At 39.3% G+C, this 24,181-nt stretch overlaps 6 protein-coding genes across 7 annotated transcripts; 3 read left to right on the plus strand and 3 right to left on the minus strand.

Moving 5' to 3' along the window:
• Positions 1-913: 913 nt before the first annotated feature.
• On the minus strand, positions 914-3,172 carry LOC125206025 (Aha1 domain-containing protein). Its single transcript, XM_048105291.2, has 3 exons — positions 2,100-3,172; positions 1,214-1,293; positions 914-1,140 (listed from the first exon to the last, which is right to left on the minus strand). Exons 1-3 carry the CDS (start codon positions 2,991-2,993, stop codon positions 1,047-1,049), a joined length of 1,068 nt encoding a protein of 355 aa, XP_047961248.2. The 5' UTR covers positions 2,994-3,172; the 3' UTR covers positions 914-1,046.
• Positions 3,173-4,647: 1,475 nt separating this feature from the next.
• LOC125205294 (DNA-3-methyladenine glycosylase (MAG)) lies at positions 4,648-6,747 on the plus strand. Its single transcript, XM_048104133.2, has 6 exons — positions 4,648-5,009; positions 5,107-5,178; positions 5,585-5,708; positions 5,942-6,012; positions 6,124-6,181; positions 6,257-6,747. Exons 1-6 carry the CDS (start codon positions 4,680-4,682, stop codon positions 6,418-6,420), a joined length of 819 nt encoding a protein of 272 aa, XP_047960090.1. The 5' UTR covers positions 4,648-4,679; the 3' UTR covers positions 6,421-6,747.
• Positions 6,748-7,336: 589 nt separating this feature from the next.
• SPC98 (spindle pole body component 98) lies at positions 7,337-10,916 on the minus strand. Its single transcript, XM_048104128.2, has 3 exons — positions 8,258-10,916; positions 7,708-8,154; positions 7,337-7,617 (listed from the first exon to the last, which is right to left on the minus strand). The coding sequence occupies exons 1-2, from the start codon at positions 10,771-10,773 to the stop codon at positions 7,848-7,850; spliced, it is 2,823 nt and encodes a 940-aa protein (XP_047960085.2). The 5' UTR covers positions 10,774-10,916; the 3' UTR covers positions 7,337-7,617; positions 7,708-7,847.
• Positions 10,917-17,126: 6,210 nt separating this feature from the next.
• Positions 17,127-20,541, plus strand: LOC125203853 (E3 ubiquitin-protein ligase SINAT2-like). Of its 2 annotated transcripts, none has more exons than XM_048102348.2 (4): positions 17,127-17,307; positions 18,916-19,195; positions 19,402-19,785; positions 20,008-20,541. In XM_048102348.2, the coding sequence occupies exons 2-4, from the start codon at positions 18,995-18,997 to the stop codon at positions 20,323-20,325; spliced, it is 903 nt and encodes a 300-aa protein (XP_047958305.1). In that variant the 5' UTR covers positions 17,127-17,307; positions 18,916-18,994; the 3' UTR covers positions 20,326-20,541. The 2 variants fall into 2 exon arrangements, with proteins under 2 accessions (XP_047958305.1, XP_047958307.1); XM_048102350.2 differs by lacking the exon at positions 17,127-17,307 and adding an exon at positions 17,334-17,997.
• A 395-nt stretch (positions 20,542-20,936) lies between these two features.
• Positions 20,937-23,142, plus strand: LOC125203852 (Protein kinase superfamily protein). The gene is made up of 8 exons (XM_048102347.2): positions 20,937-21,033; positions 21,179-21,378; positions 21,455-21,702; positions 21,763-21,889; positions 21,965-22,238; positions 22,323-22,455; positions 22,519-22,605; positions 22,700-23,142. Exons 2-8 carry the CDS (start codon positions 21,279-21,281, stop codon positions 22,823-22,825), a joined length of 1,095 nt encoding a protein of 364 aa, XP_047958304.2. The 5' UTR covers positions 20,937-21,033; positions 21,179-21,278; the 3' UTR covers positions 22,826-23,142.
• Positions 23,125-24,170, minus strand: LOC125203854 (non-specific lipid transfer protein GPI-anchored 22-like). The gene is made up of 2 exons (XM_048102352.2): positions 23,540-24,170; positions 23,125-23,453 (listed from the first exon to the last, which is right to left on the minus strand). The coding sequence occupies exons 1-2, from the start codon at positions 23,925-23,927 to the stop codon at positions 23,269-23,271; spliced, it is 573 nt and encodes a 190-aa protein (XP_047958309.1). The 5' UTR covers positions 23,928-24,170; the 3' UTR covers positions 23,125-23,268.
• Positions 24,171-24,181: the final 11 nt, after the last annotated feature.

Here is a 24,181-nt window from a genome sequence, read left to right on the forward strand (position 1 = left end):
GAGCCTAATTAAAAACCCAAAATCTGATTACACAATCTGATCTGATGAACAATAATATCAATAGATTCATCATTCATAGCAACAAAATCCAACAAAAAAAATTATCATTTTTAAAATACTCAAAATTAATAATATCATAATATTATTTCTTAAACGGGTAACCTGAACCGATATAAACACGATACGAAATTTTCGTGTTCTTAACGAGTCGACCCGATAAGGACACGAACCCAAAAAGCTTTGATCCAAACTCATTAGTTTCGTACGAATTCGTGTCGGATTATCGTGTCGTGCCAAAAAATTACCAACCCTAAATGGATAGAGTATTTAAAAATAAAACAAAAAACTATCTATTTATTTAAAGATAGTTTTCATAAAGTTTCAAATGAACAGTTTCAAAACTACTATCTAAGATAATTTTAATAAAATGTTTGAAAACTTCATAATTTTAATAAACTATAAATTTGATTTTAATGGACGAACTAAGCTTAAATTAACCTTCAGTAAATTAATATTAAATCATAAATACTAGTAGTATGATTTAAATGGATAAATTAATTAGATTCGTACTGATTAATTAAAATCAAATCAAGAGTACTCAATAAAAAAGAGGTGTTGATGGGGAAATGAAGTTACAGGAGTCAGACAGAATTTGAGTAAACCAAATTATGAACACAACGAACAATGTAAGTTATGTAACTGCGATAACGCTTGTAGATGTAGGCCATGTAATGATGTAAATACCTGTTTCCATAAAATGGATCCTAGAGTAATTTAGCAGTGCCAACATTAGTGCTACAAACTAGACAATAGCAGCAGCAGGACTTGGACCAGATGTAACTATCTAATAACGATCAAATCTCAAAAATAACGACACTATCGTGTGCAAAGTAATATGAGAAAAACATCAAAATTACACTCTGATCAAACACTTCTTCGTCAAATTTCATCAACCAATCATCAGTTTGATTAATCTCACATCCTGGTTTGTAAATTAAAAAACACAACATAGTTTGGTTCCACAATTGTCTCAGAGCAAACATATTCTAGATGCCGAATCCAAAAACAGCCCGTATTTTGTGGAAGATGAGATCCCTCCATCCTCTCTCTGTGTTTTCAACCACGGTGGCATTGCCATACCTGCATCAACAAACCTTAAGAAACGGAAATGCAGCAGCCAACAGAAATACTATCAATCACTCGAGAAACTAACCGGTCTTCCTCTGGTACATCGGTGTGAGTGAGCTTGACGACAGTAGTCCCAGATTCAGGCTCATCAAAAGCGAGACGTACCTACATTCATGAGCAAATTGCTTAACAGAGAGACAACAAAGTTGCAGAGAACTAAAGTTCATAAGATCAGACTCCAGTCTGTCAAACAACATGGAATATGATATATGACCAACTCGGAGATATTAATAGCTGATCATCTATCTATCTATCACCACTTGCTCATACAATTATGCATGTGCAGTGTATCAAGAAAAACAAAAACTTCCAATTTGCATACTAATAATGATTGATATAAATTAGCTAATGAAGCATCCAAAAATCATACTCCCTCCGTCCCAACTAAGTTTAGTTGTATTCCCTTTTGGAATGCCGCAACTAAGTTGAGTCATATTTGACAAAACACAAAACTTCTAATCACCATTACTTTATTCCATCACTCTTATCCATTCAACACAACTTAGTTGGGTCAGAGGGAGTACTAGTACTAACTAGACCTCCTAAGTCCTAACTCTCCTATAAACAATGCCAAATCATTTACCAGTGCATGTTACATCATATCTATTATAATCTACATTGTGAGCTTCTGAGTTCTGAATCTGCATAATTATCTTCAAAATCAACTTCTACTTCCTAACACAAACACACTTACTAATCAAAACACAAGAACATTGGCAATTTGACCAATAAGCCGAAACTACACGCATCCTACGAATTTCTAAACAAGATTCAACATAACTAAACTAGCATTCACAGCTGCAGAAAGATACAAGCAAAACACACATGTAATCCACAGTTGCAAGTAAAAGATAATCACTAGTCACATATAAAGTGGTGTTAAAGAGATTCAAGGTTTTTCTGCACTATACCGTGGATGTAATGCCATCAGGCCAGCTCCCAAATCTCCATTGCTGAACAATGAGCTTCCCTTCCTGCAACTCGAGGTTCTTCCCTGTCACTGATCCATCAAAAATACTGAACTCACCACCCACCTCCTTACTGATCCTGGCATTGCTCTGCGTAAACCCTCTCCACCTATTCTCATCCATTAAAATCTCAAACAAATCCCTCGCTCGACAGCTGAACTTCTCGCTCATCGTTATCGTCTTAAACCCCTCCTTCCTCTTCTCCACTTTCTTCTTCACCTCCTTCACAGCGGCAGCCGCAGCCACAGCCGCTGCGTTATTACTAGCAGCAGCAGCAGACTCAGAGCCAGGTTTCTTCACGGAGACTTTCTTCACTTCCAAATCCTCCTTAGCAGGCCCCCCTTTTGCCATTGCGTCGACGTATGCCCTAATTTGCGCAAACACAAAAGGTTTCCCCTTGGCAACAAACGCTTCCTTGAGCGTTTTCCCAATCGGCCCATCGTCTTTGATAGTGATTCTCATATCCGGATCCTCGCCGGCGTTCTCGTCGGAGATGTAGGGAACATCGACAGAACCCTCGGTTTTCAAAATCGATTTGCCATCGGCATCTTTGGCCTCCGCATCGTAGGAGACGACCAAATTCAACTCGTAGCCGGGAATAATCTTCCCCTTGCGAACATTGACGTAGGCCTCTCCGTCGAGCTTCTCGACCTTGTTGATCTTGATGTGGAGATTGCCCTCGCCGGAGAGGATGGGCTTGCCGCACAGAAGGTGCTCGAGGAATTTCCTAGACCAGTCGAGGCAATTGGTTTCAGCCCAGTGCCAATTGTGAACGTTGGTGCCGTCGGTGCGGTCTTCGACGATCCAGCGCTTGTCCCCTTCGCCCAATCTCGCCATGGTTAACTAAATTGTAGAGAGAGATGTGGGAGTGAGAGCGTGTGTTGATTTAGGCGTGCGACGGCGGGTGTGTGGTGAGGAGGTGAATTTATACAGAGATCTGTGAATAGAAGGGTCTGGATTCATGTGAACAATTCTATTTCTTTTTGGCGGAAATTCTGCTCTTAGAATGATCTAGAAGAAGTAAGTAACCTACCTATACATCTACTCAAATAAACATATTCTTTTGTTTTAACCAAATGGAGTATGTGTAAGTGAATAAGGCTTATTTTGTAGGAGTACTACCACAAAATAGATTATTTTCGACAAAAGATTTAGGCATATAAGATTATATTTGTGAAACTATATAGGCTATGTTTGGTTGTCAGGATTCTAGCAGTGAAATTAATTTGATTTCTTGATTTTTAAATTTCAATATTTGTTTGATTTTTAAAGAAATTAGGAAAGTTATCAAAATCCTAAAAATGTAAAAAAATTGGGTAAAATAATCGGATTTTGATTCCCTAGCCTACCTAGTTACTTATTCTTTTTCAAAATCCGAGGATTTTAAAAGATGCGGAAAAATTATACGCAAAAAATTTTCTCTCTTCTATTCTACTCCTTATTTGCGGTTCTTTTCTATTCTCCACACCTTCACTTTTGATTTGCAGTCAGTCCAATTTCTGTCCAAATTCTTCAATAACAAGATTTTTGCTTCTTATCAAGAAATTTACGATTTATATTCTAGGTTTCTGCAATTTTTTTGTGCGTTGAGTCGTATATATGCATATAACGGCTTCTGTTGTGTGTTTTCATATATTGCACGTATTCTGGAAAGTGTTACTGGAGCTGACAAAGTGAAAAAAGACAATCGTCATATGCTTTATGAGAAATTGCAAGAGATTGAATCATTAACTGATTCTCAGAGACAAAAAGCTGCAATGAAACTTGTTCGAGATCCTGATTTATTAGATTACTTTTTCACTTTTCATGATGAAGGGGCGAAAAAAATGTTTCTAATAAAACTATTAGGATGAAATTACTTTTTTACGTTTTTGCTGCAAGACTAGACTTCTTCAACTTCATGTTATTGACTATTTAAAGATTATTTGCTTTTCTAATTAAATTCAATCCATGATTTTTTAAAAATAATTTTTGTATTGTGTTTTCTATATTTTCAAAATTTATTAGATGCATTTAACATATAACAAGAATTATATTTAAGTAATTATATTTAAGTAGCATTATTGATATTAGAAGGATGATGTATATATTTTGATTAATTGTTGTTTTTTCTAGTTTAGTATTTAAAGTTAATATAGAATTCAAAATCTTGACATTTTCCAAACGCTAGAAAGTAAAATTGTCAAAAATCATATTACTAGGAATCACTGGACTAGGAATCATTTTCCTTTTATCAATTTGTTGCTACATAAATTAACACAGAATTTGAACCTAGCGTCTTTCATTAATAAGAATTTTGTAATGTTTCAGTTTCGCCTTAGATAAGTTTTTGAGTGATAATAACAGAAAAATATAATCCCAGTATTTATGTGCAAAATTTTATTATTAGTCATTTGCCTCACCAACTCTAGAGATAAATAAATACATATTCAAAACTAAAATTAAAATTGGAAAAGTACAAAGTCAAATCCATCTAACTCTATATTAAAGAAGAGAAGAGAAGACCCTCCATTCCATTAACATATGCTTCTTCTTTCGATCAAAATTCAGCTCCGCTTCTGTGGGCAATCTAGTCTTCTCTCATCACGAATGGACAACAATCAAACCATTCCAAACCCCATAAAAGCAGTCAGAGCTATACGAAAATCTACCGACACGAACACTAAGAGGAAAGCAAGAGCAAAACCCAACCCCGTTTATCAGCAAGAGGAGGAAATACGGCCTACAACATCAATCTCTTCAAATATTCCCATCCTGAGTCGTGATTTCTACCAGATTGATGCCCTTGATCTCGCCCCTCGTTTGCTGGGGAAGCACCTCAAGAAGGACGACGTCGTCCTCCAGATAACTGAGGTAATCGCTCGCTTCATTTAGTAGGTTGATATAGATGCATATGTACTTGGCTTTTGGGACTGGTTATGATTTATGCATTCTATGTGTTTGATGAAAGGTTGAAGCTTACAGGCCTAATGACTCAGCTTGCCACGCTCGATTTGGGATCACTGCAAGGACAGCCCCTGTGGTACGATATCTCTTGTGCAGTCATGTTTCTTGCTTTGTCTAAATTGATGTTGCCTTCTTAATATGTAATGTAATGAATGGATTTCTTATTACTAATGGAGTAGTTGGATTGATGATTTGAAACGTAAGTTAGGTATAATTCTGATATAGCAAGGTCAAATCCGTGGCTCTTCATCAACAGACTATCTTGAAACACCATATTGAGTTCCACAACGTATTTCCGATAGTATCATATGATTCAGATATTTAAGGCTGAGTGTAGGTTGTCTGTGTTGCATTTAAGTTAAAAGTTGAACCAAGGAGTAATTTCATTACTGATCTCATGCTGTAAGTACATGGTAATTGCATCTCATGTGGTATAATCACAAGGAAGTTCTTATTATCTTATCCTTATATGAATACAACAGTTTGGACCTGGGGGACATGCGTATGTTTACCTTTGCTACGGTCTTCATACAATGCTTAATGTGGTAGCGGACAAAGAAGGAGTTGGTGCAGCTGTCCTCATTCGTTCATGTGCTCCAGTCAGTGGTAAGTTAAAGAAAGTTTGTTGCGCTACCACAGTATCTTCTGCTGTACTATATTAGTTAAGAAATAAGTAACACATGCTAAAAGAATACTCTTGCTTAATTAACATTTGTAGTATTCAACACATGCAACGTGATAATAATTAGTTGCAGTGGCTGGATCAATGCTAGTAGCTGTGGCCATAAATATATGCCGCGATTAGTGATAATTATATGGTTCCTTATTGTTATTTTAAGGACTGGAAACCATTCAGAAGCGGCGTGGTTTGAAATCTGAGAAGCCTGTTCTTCTAGCTGGACCTGGAAAGGTGAAGTATCATCCTAGATTTGCATCTACATAATATCCGCTGATGTTTAAGAACTCAAATAATTGAGAAAGAACAAACTCTTACATTCCATTTAAATCGTGCTTCTTCTAGGTTGGCCAAGCGTTAGGCATTACAACAGAGTGGTCTAACCATCATCTTTTCGCACCAGGTATGTTAATGGTTAATATTAATTGTTGAATGAAGTAGAAATTGTATATGATTTTATGAGATATGGGATGCATAGGTGGTCTGGAACTCTTAGACGGACCAGAGCCAGAAAACATACTTGTGGGGCCACGAGTTGGGATAGAGTATGCTACAGCGGAGCATGTTACTGCACTGTGGAGATTTGCAATAGCAGGTTCTCCTTGGATAAGTGCACCCAAAAACACCCTCAGACCTCCCTAATTTGAAGTGTCTGAGATAGGGTCACATGTGTATATTAAAGTCGGACCACTTTCTGCTGTTTTTCTTAACTTGGGCAGTGACGGTGAGAAGTTTTAATCTGAGAAAGCTTTGCTCCTCTACTAATGTTAAAGAAGGATTAGTTTAAGTGTAATCATGAATGGCAATATCTCAGAACCTTTACGCATATTTTTGTTTATTTATTGTTCCATTAAGTGGAATATGGTTTAAGTGTAAGGCCTCAATTTCAGTGTGATATTGTTTACAAACATTGCGCAGCAAAAGTTGATAAGCAATCAGAATGAATGTACTTATTTTGTCGCCTATAAATAGGTAAAGTATATGTATACAAAGCAACATGACAAGCTAGCAAATTATTTTTATAATATGCTTGCATAAGTTGCAGAAGGAGGCTACACATGAACCTCATAAACAATAATTCAAAAGAACACTGGATAGTGTATATAGAGGTTAAATATGTGAGTATCAAAAAAGGCATTGTATTAATAGCCAATTCTCTGAAGCTGAATATTTGTGACGAATATAGATGTTTGGCAGCGGGCGGTGCATCTCAGATGAATGCCACTTCCTTCCTATCTAGAAAGGGTGTTGGGTTCTCAGAACTTCTGTTACCTGCCCCCGGTGGCCAACCTTTGCTGGTAGCTATGTTATCACTTGTGCAATTTATCATTTCTGATGCAGAGATAGGAAGCATTTCATGCTGCGCCTATGCTAAGGTGTAATGTTTGAAGAGAAAAAAAATCCCTGAATTACCCAATTCTCACACCCTAAAAGATATTCAAGTTAAACAGTTGGTCGATACTCAGAGAGAGAGAGAGGGAGAGGCAAAAGAAGAATAGAGAGAAACCTTTCAAGGATCAGCATAGAGGTAATTCTATAAAGGCAGAGGGAGAACTGATAAGAACACAACAAATCATCCACCTTTTTATCAGCAAACCAATACAATGAAGCAATGTGACAAAGCTTAGCACAAATATATTGGAGAATAGAAAAAACAACAAAGCAACCACCAATTATAGATCTACAAGCCATCTAACATTAAGCTTGCATAACCAAAACAAAACCAACAAACCAATACAATACACATAGACTATGGCACAATAACCTGGCTACAGGATCGTACCTTCAGCTCCCTCTTTTTTACCAAGCTAAGTGTCTTTCTTAAACTGGAATCCTTTCCTGTTACGGAAAAGAAAGATTCAGATCAGCAATCACAAATATAACCAGAAACCATTAGGACAAGCATATCTGAAGATATATCATGCACACCTAAAGGCAACACACTGTACAAGCAATGCCAATGTAAACTAGCATAAGGAAGAGCATTGGTTCACACGTCTGCAGCAAAGATAGACTCAAACGAGCATAAGATAATCTGAAGTCTTCAGCATTTTCTTAAAAGTCAGATACTAAAACAAAAGCTTCTGGCCTTTGCTGGGTCTAAACTGGCTGTAAAACTCAGTGAAGTCCAATCGAAACATAAGGAACTTCAAGTCAACGTGTTGTTGTATGGGCAATTGAGAAATAAAACCCTCAAAGACAGTTGAGTACTCCTTTGCAAGAGCATCCAAGTCTTGTGCCATGTTTTGGAGAAATTCCCCGGCACGTCTTGTTATGTCTTTCCTGCCTTCACCTAACCATGAACCCTGGTCTGAAGTTTTGTTACTAGATACTTTCTTCTCTCCCACTTTAGCACGAGAAGTAGAGTCCATTGTTCTACATTTTTTACACAAATAGCTCAAATCAATAAAGAGGATTTCAAAACAAATCATATTCTATAATTTTTATTGGGAAAAGAGGAACAAAAGAAAATCAATACCTTGACTGCAGCTCATATATGCCTTCATAGAGTCGATCTGCATGGCTTCGGAAGCGCAGTATGAGATCAAACAAAACAAAGAGTGTCTTGCTCAGATTTTGGGACCGTTCGCCAAGTAGAGACTTTTCAACAATTGAATAAAGATACTTTTCATGTGCCCCAAGTAGGTCATCAAGATCTTTAGCTGCTTCCAATTCCTTTGAGAAATCAGACCAAGACTCCTCCAATACTTCAAACATTATATAATACTGTAGATTTGAAACAAAATGATTCATCTCATCCCAGAGAACTTGGCACTTCCTTGATGTCAATATTAACTGCAATTTAACAGCCTGGGGCAACTTAGAAAAGAACCGAGAAGTAACACAATTTGGTTTCATCATTTTCCAAACACCAATCAGTGCGTGCTCTACCCTTCTAAGCTTCCACAAAAAGTTAAAGATTCTCAGATACCTAGACATAACAGATTCTGTGAAAACAGTATTCAAGGGAACTCTAGCATCATATTCCAAAGAAAACACATCCCAGCCTTTATCCCCTGTGTTATGCGGCATCATTTTCACCCTTAACCTATCAAGTATATCAGGGTCGTCATATTGGGCATTTGATGATCTAATTGCACTTTCCAGTAATCCAGCTAGCTTGAATGCGCTTATGGTATTGGCAGCCTCAGACAGCTCTGGACCAACAATATCCATCAGGTACTGAACAAAATCACCTTGCCCAAGAAGTAAATATCTCTTGATTGCAAGGCAATGTTCCTTGAACTTATACTGTTTAAACATTACATCCAACAAATGCCTATCTATCCTCTTTGCTGCTTCTGTAACCAAAGATTCAAGAGCATCAGTCTCACCGTAACCAAGACCACCTCTCCTCGTACTGGTCCCAGCTGCAGCTGCAGCCTCAATGGCAGAATCAGCCCAGCCTTGATCATCACAACAAACTCGAAGGAAATTAATTGACTTCCCTGTCCTTAAGATGCGCTGAGCAAGGGACTGAGAAATGAAAGTAGGAAGCATAGATGCATGGAGCTGATAACCTTCTCTCCAAAGAGATTCTGCTTTTACCGGTTGACCTAAGACAAAAAACTCTGCAAAGATATCCTCCAGCTCCCCCTCCAAAACCCAACTCCTAACCATTTCAAAGAGCGGGGAACATACCCTACGGAGTAACCTGTTCATAAAATCATGCACAAGGGGATCACCATGTTGAGCATGCATATGAATAGCCCCAGCCATGCCACCACCTTTTAAGACCTTACAGCTATCAACTAAAACAGCCATAAGCTTCATCTTCACCATGGGTTCAGTAAACCAAACTGACAGCCTCCTCAATGAAAGATAGTTACCTGAGCTTGCATTTTCTGAAACTAATGGAATTGGATTCATTGCCTGTGCTTCAAGCACAGCCAGTAACTTATAATAATCCGACAATTCATCCTGCAATGCAGCACAAAAGGCCTGTCCAACAGTCCCGACATCTTCAGCTGGATACCTATCCATACTATCTGTTATATACCCCTTCACTTTCCTAAAAAGCCACCCAAGTTCACAGAGCTTCTGGGCCATAATCCTAGTAGCTCTAGGCACCTTAACCAACTCTGGAAGCACATATGCATCAACCTTCTCATCAAATTTCACATACTTCCCATCAATCCCTTGACACACATACAAAACATCTCTCACCAAAACCACTTCGGAAACCTCATTTTCCTCTTTTATCAGGTCCACAAACTCCCTATATGCCATATCACGGATATTTTCAGGATCCTTAGATACCAGCAACATCCCTCCACCAAAGTGTTTCTCCAAATGCTCTCTTGTATTGAACCCCCTGGATTTATCTCCCAAACCCTTTAGTTTCTGCATATTTTCAGTCAAACTACTAAAGCTATCCAAATTAGCACCTAAATTATTTTCGCCACTCTCCAATTTCTCCAAGTTACTCAAACCCCTCAAATTCCTAACAGAGTCAGAGGAGCCCTTGAAAGAATCAAAACCATTGCTAAACCCTCCAACCTTCGAATTCTTATTCAAATTCGCATACCCCCCAGAACTAATACTCCGCCCATCACTCTCATGTAATGCGGGCAGCCCGCCGGCCAATGCAGAATCTAAAAATCCGTTAGAAATCATATTAGGAAACTGGTTTTTCCGAATTTTCCGATCCTCCGATATAGTCTTCAGCAAGTACAGCACAGACCACTTATTTTTCACGCTTCCATGGCCGTTTTTCAAAGAAAATTTCGCGTACAGATCGGCAAATGTTAGGGCTTCGGAGGACTTACCGGCTGTGGCAAGACGCCTCTTGATAGATTCCGCCATGGCGGCATCGTCCACAGCAATGGACGGCGTCATGCGGCTGGATAGTATGCGGAGCGAGTATTTGACGGCTTGATTGTAGTCTTGCTGGTTAGGAGCGGATGCGCTAGGGTTTTGAGTGTTGGACGTGTAGAGTAAGCGTTGCACTAGTTCTTTTACCAGATCTACCACTCTCTGGTCATCGTCTTCCATGGCGGCACCGGTAGAGGCGGCGATTAAAGTGCGGCTGCACGGTGGCGATTTTGATTTTCAATATTGGGCGGGTAAATGAAAATATTTCTGATGGAAATAAATTTCATAGAGCTAAGCCTCAGCTTTCTCTATCTGCTTGCTTCATTTGTACTTATTCAATTTTATTAATATTCGCTTCATGTTCTGATTTACCGAAAATAGAAATACTGGAGTAATACTCAATATTTCTACATGTATATGAATATTGTATAAGTGACATGTTTTTCCCAACCATATGTTATACTACTACAATGAATTTCTGTTTTCATCGATCGGCAGAATAAGCCGAATCTAAGATATTGTTAAGTTATGCGATGCTAATGATTTCATTAGGCTGTAAAACAAGATTTTTATATATATTTAAAACGTGTTGATGAAATTCTTATTTGAAATCCAAAATTCGTCATAACAGTTTGAGCAAAATCAACCCACATATAGACATTAAAATTCAAATGTAAGCCGTATTGGTTGCTTTTTTAGATTACCAATACAGAAATCAAATACTAGTATAAGAGCATCCACAATGCCGGCTAGCCGATCGGTTAGCCGATTCGCGTCGCTAGCCGATCGACTAGCCGAACCATTGCAGTCGGCCAGCGGCGAATCGGCCAGAAAATCAGCGTGGGCTAGCCGATTCACGGGCGCTGGCCGCCATTGTGGCGTGCCGATCGGCCAGCGATCGGCCAACGTCTATTTTCATTTTTTGTTTAATTTTTTTGAAAACCTATATATACGCGATTTTAGTTTCATTTTCATTTTCACCACTTGTTTTAACGAGTTTTCTCTCTCTCTAACTTTATGTACAAGAGCATCATCGAGCGATGGACAACAACAACGAGTCCAGTCCGGGGACGAGCGGCTCTCATACGCCCACGGTACCCGTGGGATCTGAATGGGGCCAGATGGGCGGGCAGATGAGCCCAGAGTTTAACGTCCCTTGGGGGCAGTTGATGGGGATGATGGCTGGAGCGTCGAGGGGGATGCAGGGGGGTATGCCGTGGGGGATGCCGGGCGGGGGGCAGGGGAGCGGCGGGCGGGCAGCGCCGGGGTGGGGAGATATGCCCCAGATGCAGCAGCAGATGATGGGGATGATGTGGCAGGGAGGGATGCAGCACGGTATGCATCCGGGGATGCAGGGGCCACCCGGGGGGACACGGTCTATCGTCCCTCTCTTGATTTTTTGACGGCTTCGTCTCACACGTCGACCCCAGTGGAGACGCAGTTCATCGGCGATGACCTTTTGTCATTGCATGATATGGGGATCGATCTCGGGGATCCGGACACTCCGGTTCCAGCGGGTCGGGCCGGCCGAAGAAGAAGAGGGGCAAGGGGAAGGGCAAGGCGGTCGGCGAGTCCTCGCAGCCCGGTGTTGACGACACTCCCACGCGGAGGAAGTGGACGGAGGATGAGTACGCCAACGTGGCCAAGGCGTGGTTGACGGTCTGTGACGATCCGCTGGTTGTTCGCAACCAGCGGGTCGTCAACATGTGGGTGAAGATTAGACCAGCCTACAGGAGGAACTGCCCACATGGGAAGGACTACAGCGGGGAGGAGTGCAGGAAGGGGTGGGAACGGATCAGGGTCGCGGTCGGCCGATATTCGGGGTTGTACGCCAACGCCCTCCGCCAGCTGACTAGTGGGCAGAATGAGGAGGACGCCCGGAGGATAGCCGAGAGTCAGTTCCCCTTACCGGGGAAGTATAAAGAGTTCCTCTTCTGGGAATGCTATGTGTTGCTGAAGGACTCCGAGAAGTTCCGGGCGGGGTGCGACGTTGGGTGGCCGAAGAAGCAGAGGCTGAACTATTCCGGCGACTACAGCGGCGGATCCCACGACCTCTCCCTGGATGCTGAGGAGTTTCCGTCCCCTCCATCCGTTACTCGTCGCCCTCGCCCGGTTGGCCAAAAGCGGGCGCAACGGGCAGCGAGGGATTGAAGGTGCTGGCAGCGGAAGCGCATGCAAATAAATCAATCACATAATAATCAGATCTATTTAGCAGATTATTTAGACAAAACCTATTCGCGTAATTATCACATGTATCATGCTCATAACTTGAATTAATCATGTTTTAAGAATATTGAAACCTAAAACATGCTTTTCTACGGAGCAGAAAAATACATTATTAATTCTCCAAAGAATTGAAGATGGCTAGCTTCTTCTCCACGTGATGCTTTGAGTACTAAACCACAAATCTTCTCTCTAGTTCCCGAACTGTATCCCAATATCAGTGTGGGCTGATCTTACTAGAATACTAGGACTTAAATAAAGAAGACAGAAGAAATCCCTTTTGGAATATGAGAGAATTTCAAAATTCTCCTCAGCTTAGGAGTGGAATTTTCGAAAAACAACAATAATGAGAATTGTGTTATTTCTGTCTCCTTTATTCTCCTATTTATATTAAGTTCCTTTTGGGCCCAGACAGGGATCTATGGAAGGCTTTGGATATGGGCTCATCCAAATTTCTTTTTACTAATTAAATTAAACCCACAATTTAATATAAGTTATAATTGGAATATTACGAGCAGCCACTACAGAAGTAATATTGAACTCTCCCCATCCAAATCCGAAATTACAAGTAATCCGGGTTTCTGTTTAACTTTCATTTCCCGTGCTTAAGATTAAAATGTTCATTAATTAATTAATGTCTGCTATTGACTTAATTAATTAACTTCTTATTAATTCCAAGAGTGGACTTAGCATGAAACGCTTATTTATTATTCATAGAGTAATCACACTCCAACTAGCTAGGTTCCGAATAATAAAACCTCGTTTCGCGCTCCTCTTGAGGACATTTTCAAGCGAGACTCAGCTCGCGCACGATTCAATATAATAGCAATCCTAGCACCGCTAGATATCGATCACCACTACCCAATATATCAGGATAATTGGGTTACGAAAAACCCGCACCATTTGATAAGTCAAAGCAGTGCATAATCAATACCGTATGCTCAATGCTAACCTACATTGATTAAGAAATAAATATTTATCAAGACCTCGCCTTTCAGTAGATAGCCTAAGGCAAGTCTTGCTGTTAGATCCGTTCAGTGCTATACCACACCAATGTCATCTTATTTCAGTAAGGCTTAGAAATATGCGGACTGACATTGCAACCTTTCTCGATGGATAGTCAAATTCCATCTAGGTTGTGAAATTCATCTTTTTCTTTGTTTAGAACTGACCGTATTACCTTAAAGTGGACGACGCCCACAACCGGTCTACTAAAACAAAGACTTAGACTTTGTTAAATTAACTTATACATTTAAACATGCATTAACATCCATTAAATGTAAAACATAACAACATTATGACAAAAATAATCTGTTTTATTTATTGGAAAATAAAATAAGAGTTTTACAGTATTCAATCACTCGAAACGTGATTTCTAGTATACAAACTCTAACAGGGAGGATCCCCCCTATCGCCCCATAAGGTCATCTCGGCCCCCCCACCCCCACGCGCGTACACGTTATTCTCGCGTGCGAAGACGGAGGAACGTATGTTCGAGGTCTTCCAAGAGTGGAAGGTCGCAACCGACCCCACGGAGAAGATGTTCCTCTACTCGATGCTCGAGAACATGCGGGTGGATTTGGATGCCTCGAGGGCACTGGTGGGGGCGGCGAGGACGGCGGCGGCGAGGATGGCGGCGGCGACGACGAGGAGTAGAGAGTGGCGGGGCTCGTGTGTGGAAGCCCTTTTTTTTTGAAAAAAATCATGTATTTTTTTAATCTATGTACCTTTTTTTTAATGAAATGAATGAATTTTCCTGTATATGTCTCGTAAATTTAATTCCGTAATTTAATCGTAAATTTTATTCTGTAAAATGTAGTTGTTTTTGAATTATTTTTATTGCGGCTGACCTATAGCTGGTCTATGACTGACCTATATTAATGTGGCAGGTGGATTTTTAATACTATTGACGTGGCAGGAAGAGAGAGTGGCTGACCTATGACTGACCTATTGCCATTGTGGATGCTCTAAAGTACAACATCCAAACTTGCATTCATAATTCTAAGGTGATTGCAAAATGAATGCAAAATTCAGGCTGTTGAATAAGGCTCTTCGCATCTATCTAGACATTGAGGCCCAATTGATTAGCCCAATAATACTATCAATAATTCGGACACTTGGGGCCCACAGTGCCAGGTAATGTAATCCTAATTTCATTAACTTTTAAAATGGTTGCCTTCTTATTTGATGTTACCCTCTCGTGAAAAAAGCAAATCAATGTTTGGATAGACCCAATTTTTATTTGAAATTTCAAAAAATAATAATGTTCAGCAACACAGTCTAACGTCTCAGTCCATTAAGTTTTGGGCATTGGAACTGCTTTAAAACCTGGATGATAGTAGATTTTAGTATTTTTTTAGTTATAATGTAATAAGACTTTTTAGGGCATGTGTTGAGATAGCATGAAACTCGACTAGAATTTGACCGAGAAAATCAAAGGAAGTGAGTGTTAATAGACTTTTAAGGGCATGTTTGGTATCAAAGGGATAGTATGAAACTTGACTAGAGTTTGACCGAGAAAATCAAAGAAAGTGAGTTTTTGCATGTGTTTGATATAGTTTGAACGTGACATTGAATATTTTTCTTTTTATTTGATAAGTGAGTTAGTGATACAATTTCGTTAGTGCCAGCGATACTTGAAATTGGGGGAGTGATAAGGGGCATCCACATTGATCATCCTTCATCCAACTCGTCCCTTTACTTTTTATGGGTTATACACCACTTTTTACCTTATCATTTATTTAAGATACAACACCTACAATCATTTATCCCTTAACCATCCATTCACTTCACTATTCATGGTCTCACTGCTTCATTTTTTTTTCTTTTCACACAACCAATTTAATTTAAATTATAAAAATAATATTTCATTGATAAAATTAAAATTCCACAGTTGAAATCTTAAAATTAAAATTTATTTACGATGCATAATCTTAAAAGGAAAGGTTTTGGCTACTCGTTACCAAATCCCACTCAAATGTGTTCGATTAGATCTTCTAGAGTTGGATGTGGGCGGCAGAATTGTGCGCCAGTGCCTGACAATGTATGTGCTCGCGGAATGGTGCCATCGCACCCTGGCTTGGGGGACTGCTTGCGGTGGAGTTGTCGGAGGTCTTATCGTCTAACCAATTTGTCAAAGCCGACCATTTGTCTTCAATTATCATGTTCTGTATGATAATACACACCAAAAATGATTTCGGTGAGGTGTTGCTTATACAATACGACCCAGGACTTTGACAATGTTGAATCATGTTTGTAGAACTCCGAACGCTATTTCCATATCTTTCCGAGCACACTCATGACGTTGTGCAAAAAGAATTTGTTTGGGTTCTTGCGCCATGTTGAGCGTCTTCACGAAGGTCGGCCACCTCAATTAGACACTATCGGCGAGATAGCACCCCATGTTGTAATGTCGATCGTTCGCCGTGAAGGGTATCATTGGTGTTCTACCGTTTAAAAACTGGTTGAAGACGTCGGATGAGTTGCACACATTGACAATGTTGTTCGATCCTGCGACACCCAAATATGCATGTTAAATCCATAAGTAGTGGTTGGCGACCGCCTTTAGCACAGTCGTCGTGTGATTGCCTTTGTGGCCGATGTGTAATTTTAGAGTTTCTAATTCTATGCACAATGTATCTCAAGTTTAGTAAAATGACTCTAGTTCTACAACGATACTGCAAAAATATAGCGTCAAGTGTAGTATTTCGAGTGTCAGTTCACAGGAAGAAAATGTTGGTTTAAAAGCTTAATAAAATATTTTTGAAAGATAAATGATTTCTACACCAAATTAGAATGCTAAAGAAATTAGACTTAATTTTAGAACTGAAATATACTAACAGTATCTTCAACCATATACCAAATCTCATTTTTGGTATCGAAAAATTAGACTTTTTAAAGTTATGTCTCCATGTTAGACAAAATTTTGCATTCAATAATGAAAACTAGTTTTATTATAACGCGTCCTTAATCCTATATACTGTATAAAATTATGATCAATGTCTATAGAATTTCTAGCATCAAGTGGTTTGAACTCTTTTGTTTTAATTTATTTTAGTTTATTTAAAAAATTATTAAATAATACAGAGTTCATAGTATTTAATTCATTTCGTATGAAATTCATTTTTACATAGTTTTAGTTCATTTTAAAGTAATGTTGTAATTATAATTGGGTGGATAATCATTATATGTCCGGGCGAATTAATTTTTACGGTGTCTTCAAAATTAAAGACGCTCCCTTCTACGGTCTGTGTCAAATTGAATTTGAACTTTGAAATATTTAAGTGGCTCAGGTACCAACAAATACAATTACAACTGCAATCCCATCTGTCTTGACCCCATAACATAACCAAATCAAAACCTTTTCCCATTCGGTTGAAAAAGAGTTAGATGACAAGAACTGAATACAAAATGTGAATTTAGCTTCAGAAGACAAAGTATAAGACAATTTGCATCTTGCTGCATGGCCCGTTTCACTTTCTTCCAACCCAGGTGATGAACATTAATTCCTGCAAAAATGTTGTCTCTTCCTTTGCATTTCAAAACACTGAAAAACCAAACTTGTGTTGTCGGTTTCTTGATTTTGAACTGAGAAAAGGTGTGAAATTTATAAGCTTTAAATGGGATGAATAGAGACAGTGGTGTTGAAGATCTCGAGTTAGTGTTTATTTGTATTGTTTTGCTCAAGGCTGTCTGGTTTGTTGATACAGATAAAAAGACTCAAACTTTTTGTTTGAATTTTGACGGATTTAATGTCAAATCAGCATCTCTCTTGTTTGACATTTTCCCCAATTTTCTGGTTTTGTCCGTGTTGGAATTTTTTAATTTTCTTTTTCTTTCTAGTATTAGCACTATACCATTCTGGGAATGTGAGATAAGCTTGTTTTTATTGCTGTTCCTTCTCCTATAAGGATTATAGTTGGGTTTTATATTGTATTGTTACACATGAAAAATGTTTGTTTAAGGCAAAATAGAGTGAGAAAGTGGATATGGAGTGAGCCTATTGGGTGTTCTTTCTCCCTCCTCTGATGCTGAGCCCATTGGAAATTTAAAATTGTGTGTTAAGTATTCAAATTCACATGTATGTATACATACTTCTGGTGGAATGAGGTTAAGCACAAATCAGAATGTTAGTGAGAGCAGCATAATGATTGAGGATGGAAGTAGACTAGTAATTTTGCAGTAATTTCTTCTTCTTCTTTCTACTCTTACTTAATCCTTACTCCTTCCTTTGCAATCTGTTTTGGCATCTTGGGTTTGATAATTAAGGCTTTTGGTGTGTATAAATATGGTCAATTTGTGAGGGAAAATCGTCGGCTAATCGAACGTAGTCCCTTTTGAAGATTATTCCTTTGTCGCTTTGCTAATAGATGGTAGTCAACAGCTAACCCCATGAATTTGAAAATTCAAGTTTTTTATATTTAGTAGACAAAGAATATTAGTTGTGGGATGGTGAAGAAATAATGTTGAAATGGTTGTTCAGCTATCAGTTCATATGTAGAGCTGTGTTAAGCTGGGACCTTTTAAGGTGCTGTCTTCCATATTCCTTGTCTCTATGGCATCGTTATTATTGCATTCTTTGTTGTTGGAAAGCCTTGCAGTTCGGATCTTTACCTTCATATCATTTTATCATGTTGAAGGAAATCATGTCAGTTGAAAATTTGAAATGAGAATAAAGTTTCATGTGAAACTCTCTACACGTGTTTTCTGTTCATGGTGATCACTCATAGGGTCGTTTTCATTTACATGTCATGAAAGCAACACATCCATATTCTTGAAAGAGAAAGCTTTATCTTCTTCTGATTTTATATTGAGGTCCTAGGGTTGGTGGTGGAATCTAATCTGATATAAGTTAGTTTTATAATCTACCAAACCCCACCAAATGTGAGGAAATGGAAATAATTTTCTTTATCATTAGGTCAGGGATGATTATTTAGCTACATAGGTTTCAATCTATTTTAAGTGAGTATATATTAACATCAGTGTCCTCTGTCCATTTTGACACACGTCTTCTTCCTGATTAAAAACCATTTTAGCTAAAAAACGGATGTGTTCATTTCTCTAATCTCGATGTTCTTCTTGTTTGATTTCCATTGGCAGGCTATATTTCTGATTTGGAGAAGCAGTAGCTAAATAAGTAACTTCAGGGTTGGGAATATTCTTGGATTCCACATCACTCATGGCACCAGGGAGTAGTGCCTTCAAAGAAGTTGTCGAATCACATCCAAAACAGATGAATCATAAAACGTTGAAGATGAAGGCGGAGAGTGGTACTGTAAAGACTAGTATGTCACTGGCAGAGAAACACAGCATACATGGTGTTCATGAGCTGCTTCAGTGCCCGACTTGTGCAGATTCTATGTATCCTCCTATTCATCAGGTTTTTACTTCGAACTCTTCTTCTGCAGTAGATTTTGATTAGTTAAAATGTCTGAAAAATGAAATTTTTTTACCTTACATTGACACTTGATCCTGTTGTTTCCCTCTTGGATTCCATTTTTTACCCCTAAGCTCATAATAGACTAGTAAACGTGCAACATGAGGCGTGAAATTTTTGTGTATTTAAAGTTATTCGATTCTATGCAGTGCCCAAATGGTCACACATTGTGTGCAAACTGCAAAAGAGTCCATAAGTGCTGCCCAACTTGCCGTTTCGAGCTAGGGAACATACGGTGTTTAGCTTTGGAGAAGGTGGCCGAATCTATGGAGCTTCCCTGCCGATATCAGAGCTTAGGCTGTCAAGATTTATTTCCATATTATGACAAGGCCAAGCATGAGAAACATTGTCCATTCCGGCCTTACACCTGTCCTTATGCAAGCTCTGAGTGCTGTGTAACTGGTGACATTCCATTTCTCATGGCTCACTTGAAGGAGGATCACTCGGTTGATATGCATGATGGATGCACTTTCAACCACAGATATGTCAAGTCGAACCCCCATGAAATCGAAAATGCTACATGGATGCTAACTGTAAGTCCTTAACTACATAATTCAATCAATCAGGTTAGTATAATGAATCGGTAGAGTTAGCCATTAGGACCCTTTTAAAAACTGCTGATAGAAGAATTTAGTGACTCCTATAGCCTCGAAACTCGTGTTTCTGTCAATAAAACTTGTATATATGCTCTATGCTTGACCTACAAATACTACAAGTTGAAACCTAAGTTGCCCACCCGTCTCATCTTTATGTAGGTTTTCAACTGTTTTGGAAGACAATTCTGCTTACACTTTGAGGCTTTCTTGCTCGGAACAGCACCTGCCTACATGGCATTCGTGCGTTTCATGGGGGAGGACAGTGATGCCAGGAAGTTCAACTACACTCTAGAAGTTGGGGCATTTGGGCGGAAGCTCATGTGGCAAGGAATTCCAAGGAGCATCCGCGACAGCCACAGGAAAGTACGCGACAGCCAAGACGGACTGATCATTCCAAGGAACTTAGCACTCTACTTCTCTGCCGGTAGTAGTCAGGAGCTTAAGCTGAGGGTCACAGGTCGGATATGGAAAGTTTAAGGCCGTCGAATATATCTACTGTACAGTTCGTCTGAAGTCTGCGCCTCCCAGAGCTTACAAGGCCATATAGCATTGCTTGGTTATATGTTGTTGTATCATTAAAATCAGTTTTTTGTTGGCCCTTTGGATCTATGAGGATGCTGGCTTATGTTATGCTTCCTCTTGGATGCAAAAAAATGGATCTTCTTGAAATGTAGCCTTTTGTTTCTGATACTACTTTATGTTTCCTTTTCATTTAATCGCTTGTATGGTCTAACTTAATGAAACAAATTTCTCCTAATGGATACAAAGAAGTGAAAAAAATATAAATTTAATGAGCCAATAACTATTTAAGGGAATAAATATATATTTGGAGATACTATTTAGTTGGTGAAAATCCTAGTCAAACATCAAAGAAACTGAGATAGGTTTGTTGTTGGCAAATAACATAATAATAATAATAATAATAATAATAATAATAATAATAATAATGATAAAAATAAATAAATAAATATAAGCAAGAAATATATCCCTACAAAATTATGGACGTTTTGTGGAATGATTTGGGAGTTTTTAGTTGACGTGCAAGATGAAGGCATTTGCGGTTGAAAAGAATTTGCATGCGTGTTTGTCGCCAAAACAAAACAGAAACTGAAAAAGTCTTGAGAAAGACATATTCCCTCATCTTTTCTCCCTCCATTTTCTGCTCATCTTTCTGTCTCTTTACAGGTTCCGATCTCTTGATTCTTGATCATGTTTTTGTTTTTTTTTTGCTTTGATGGGATTCAATTGTCTAAAAATGAATGTGTTTCTTCTTTGATCCATTCTCGTACATGCATACTATGATGTCTCTATCAAATGTGATTGATTGTAGGACTAATACAGCCTCATAAGAGATAGCAAATGTGGGCATCGATATCTACGACGTTTGCCTAAGCTGAAGATTTCTGCAGCCACTACCTCAAATTTGAACAATGTTGTGTTGCGGAGGAGCAGAGGAGGAGCCTAATCCTCCGGCCAACCAATACACTGCTCCACCTAAGGCCGGCATTCCCTATGCTGGCGGCGGTGGAGGTACGTACGCACGGATTATCCCCATCCTCATCCTCGTCCTCATCTCTCTCATGATGTCTCTTGGTTGAATGTTTAGGCAATGGGAGAGGAGAACCGAGGTCTGGTGCAAGAAATGGACCGCCGCAGAAAGCGTTGCCTATAGAGATACCAGCATTGTCATTGAGTGAGCTGAATAGACTAACCGGTGATTTTGGGACAAAGGCCTTTGTCGGAGAGGGCTCCTACGGCCGCGTCTACTATGCCAAGCTCAGCGATGGCCGTGAAGCCGCCATCAAGAAGTTCGACACCTCATCAGCCGAGCCAGACTCTGACTTCTCAGCCCAGGTGAAAAACAAAGTTCAAATCTTTGTGTTTTAGGACAATGACTGAGGTTGTTTTCTGCAGTTGTCTATGGTTTCGAGGCTCAAGAATGAGTATTTTGTGGGACTGCTGGGATATTGCCTTGAAGCAAATACCAGAATTCTCGCCTATGAGTATGCCACAATGGGATCCTTACATGATGTGTTGCATGGTATTGAGCTGGTGCAGTTGAATTGATGCATTTTTTGAGATAAAAGTGGTTCTTGGTCTGAAAATGTTGTTGCAGGTAGAAAAGGGGTGCAAGGAGCTGAGCCTGGGCCTGTTCTAACATGGAACCAGAGAGTGAAGGTTGCATTTGGGGCTGCAAAAGGGCTTGAATTCCTGCATGAAAAGTGTCAACCTTCTATTGTTCATCACGATGTTAGGTCAAGCAATGTGCTGCTGTTTGATGATTTTGTTTCGAAGATGGCTGATTTCAGTCTAACGAACCAGTCGTCAGACACAGCGGCCAGGCTGCACTCGACAAGAGTCCTTGGAACATTCGGCTACCATGCTCCAGAGTCAGTTGGTTGACTGATTGATTCAGAGTTTAGATTCAGAGAGAGTTGTGATAGGGAGTTTGATTTGTGTGGTGATTTGTCCAGGTACGCAATGACAGGGCAGATAACTCAGAAGAGCGATGTTTACAGCTTCGGGGTCGTGCTTCTTGAACTCCTGACTGGAAGGAAGCCAGTAGACCACACCATGCCTAAAGGCCAGCAGAGTCTTGTCACTTGGGTGAGTACTTTTTTCTGTTTTTGGTTCAAAAATCAAACCCCTACCCTAATTTTTTTTCTACAGGCAACTCCAAGATTGAGTGAAGATAAGGTGAAGCAATGTGTTGATCCCAAGCTAAACGAAGATTTTCCACCAAAGGCTATTGCAAAGGTCTTGAAAGAAGCACACTAGTCTCTCTTTATATATATAATACATTGGCATCATGCATGATGATAAATGCAAGAAAATGTTTGTCCATTTTCAGATGGCTGCTGTAGCAGCACTTTGCGTGCAGTATGAAGCAGATTTCCGGCCAAACATGACTATCGTGGTAAAGGCATTGCAGCCGCTTCTAAATGCTAAACCAGCTGGACCTGATTCTAATGCATAAAAACTGCACTAATGAAGCAGCAAACATAAGTTTTGAGTGTTGTAATACTCTCTGTTATTCATGTATTTGAAAGAATCCTATGTAACAGTAGCTGCTTCTTCAGTAGTGGTACCGTGTAATACCTCGTATGCAGATGAATCTATTGCCGTTGTTATAGACCAAAAAACGGTTTGGTCCATCAAAGTTCAGCTGCCATATTGTTTAGAAGCATAGAGTTTATTATGTGACCTAGCGGATTCAAAGTGTATACTCGTACTGTTTTGCTATGTACTATATCACCTTTTTGGCTAAGTTAGACGGACACCATTAAACAATAACTCCAATCACAAAGACATTGTGACCACATGTTCTGCAACATTATGATGTCTTAACTCTTAGCTCACAACATTTTAGCAACTAAACCAAGAATGCAATAATGGCCGCTTGTCTGATTAGTTTGACACTCAACTTAGTGGCTGAACTAGGCAATGTATCTGCAATCCATTGAAACTGGCAAGTGAGAGAGAAACACAAAAAATTAAATATGGTAAAGAAGACAAGTAAAGTAAGCTACCTCCAGCATGTGTACTATTGCCAAATTGCTCAAATATCTGAGCCTCGGGCGAGTTCAGGGATAGGTGCAAGAGTTCTGCTCATACCAACAGGCAACAAGATTGAAAACCAAAAGTTTTAACTTGAGCAGGATATCTGAGTTGATGGAGTACAGTTACATACCGGGACAAATTGTAGCGTTTGAGTTGGTTTTACAAAGAGGATTAAGGCTCAAAGCTCGAGTGGCATTGAGCTTGAACCCAAGGCTGGGCTCGATCCTGTCTCTAACAAGGACGCAGAGACAGAATTTGGATTTGTCGATGTCTTGGTGCAGCTCGGTGCAGCAAGCTGGGGAAGGAGCTTTGGCATCTCCAGTGACAAAATTGAGACATGAAGATAGGTTAACTAATTGTTGTTGGCACACTTTCTTGTCCTGCGCAAAATTAGAACTCGAACGACAAAACATCATTAGCATCATCAAACTTGAGGCTAAAACTTTCCCGGTACACTGTATTTTACGTGTTTTATTTGGTGTTCTACACATGCTGCAGTTTTGATCACTTATTTGCATCTTGGATAGTGTTTTCTTGAAGAAGGATTTAAGACATTTTTTGGGTGATGCGACTTGCAAGTTATAGTGATGAATAGATCAAAATGGCATGTTATTTCTGAAATCGACGGTTGCACCAATCCATCAATGAAACTTAAACCACAGTAATAGCTCGTCAATCTAAAATTGTATATAGTAATAATATTCTCACATTTCCCACTCAAGAACACTATTTTTGATACTTTATTATAGCATCACTTCATAAAATCTTATAT

Source organism: Salvia hispanica, chromosome 6 (genome assembly GCF_029641045.1).
Source record: "Salvia hispanica isolate PSC_SH4W2 chromosome 6, Shi_PSC_v1, whole genome shotgun sequence".
NCBI classification, from domain to species: domain Eukaryota; kingdom Viridiplantae; phylum Streptophyta; class Magnoliopsida; order Lamiales; family Lamiaceae; genus Salvia; species Salvia hispanica.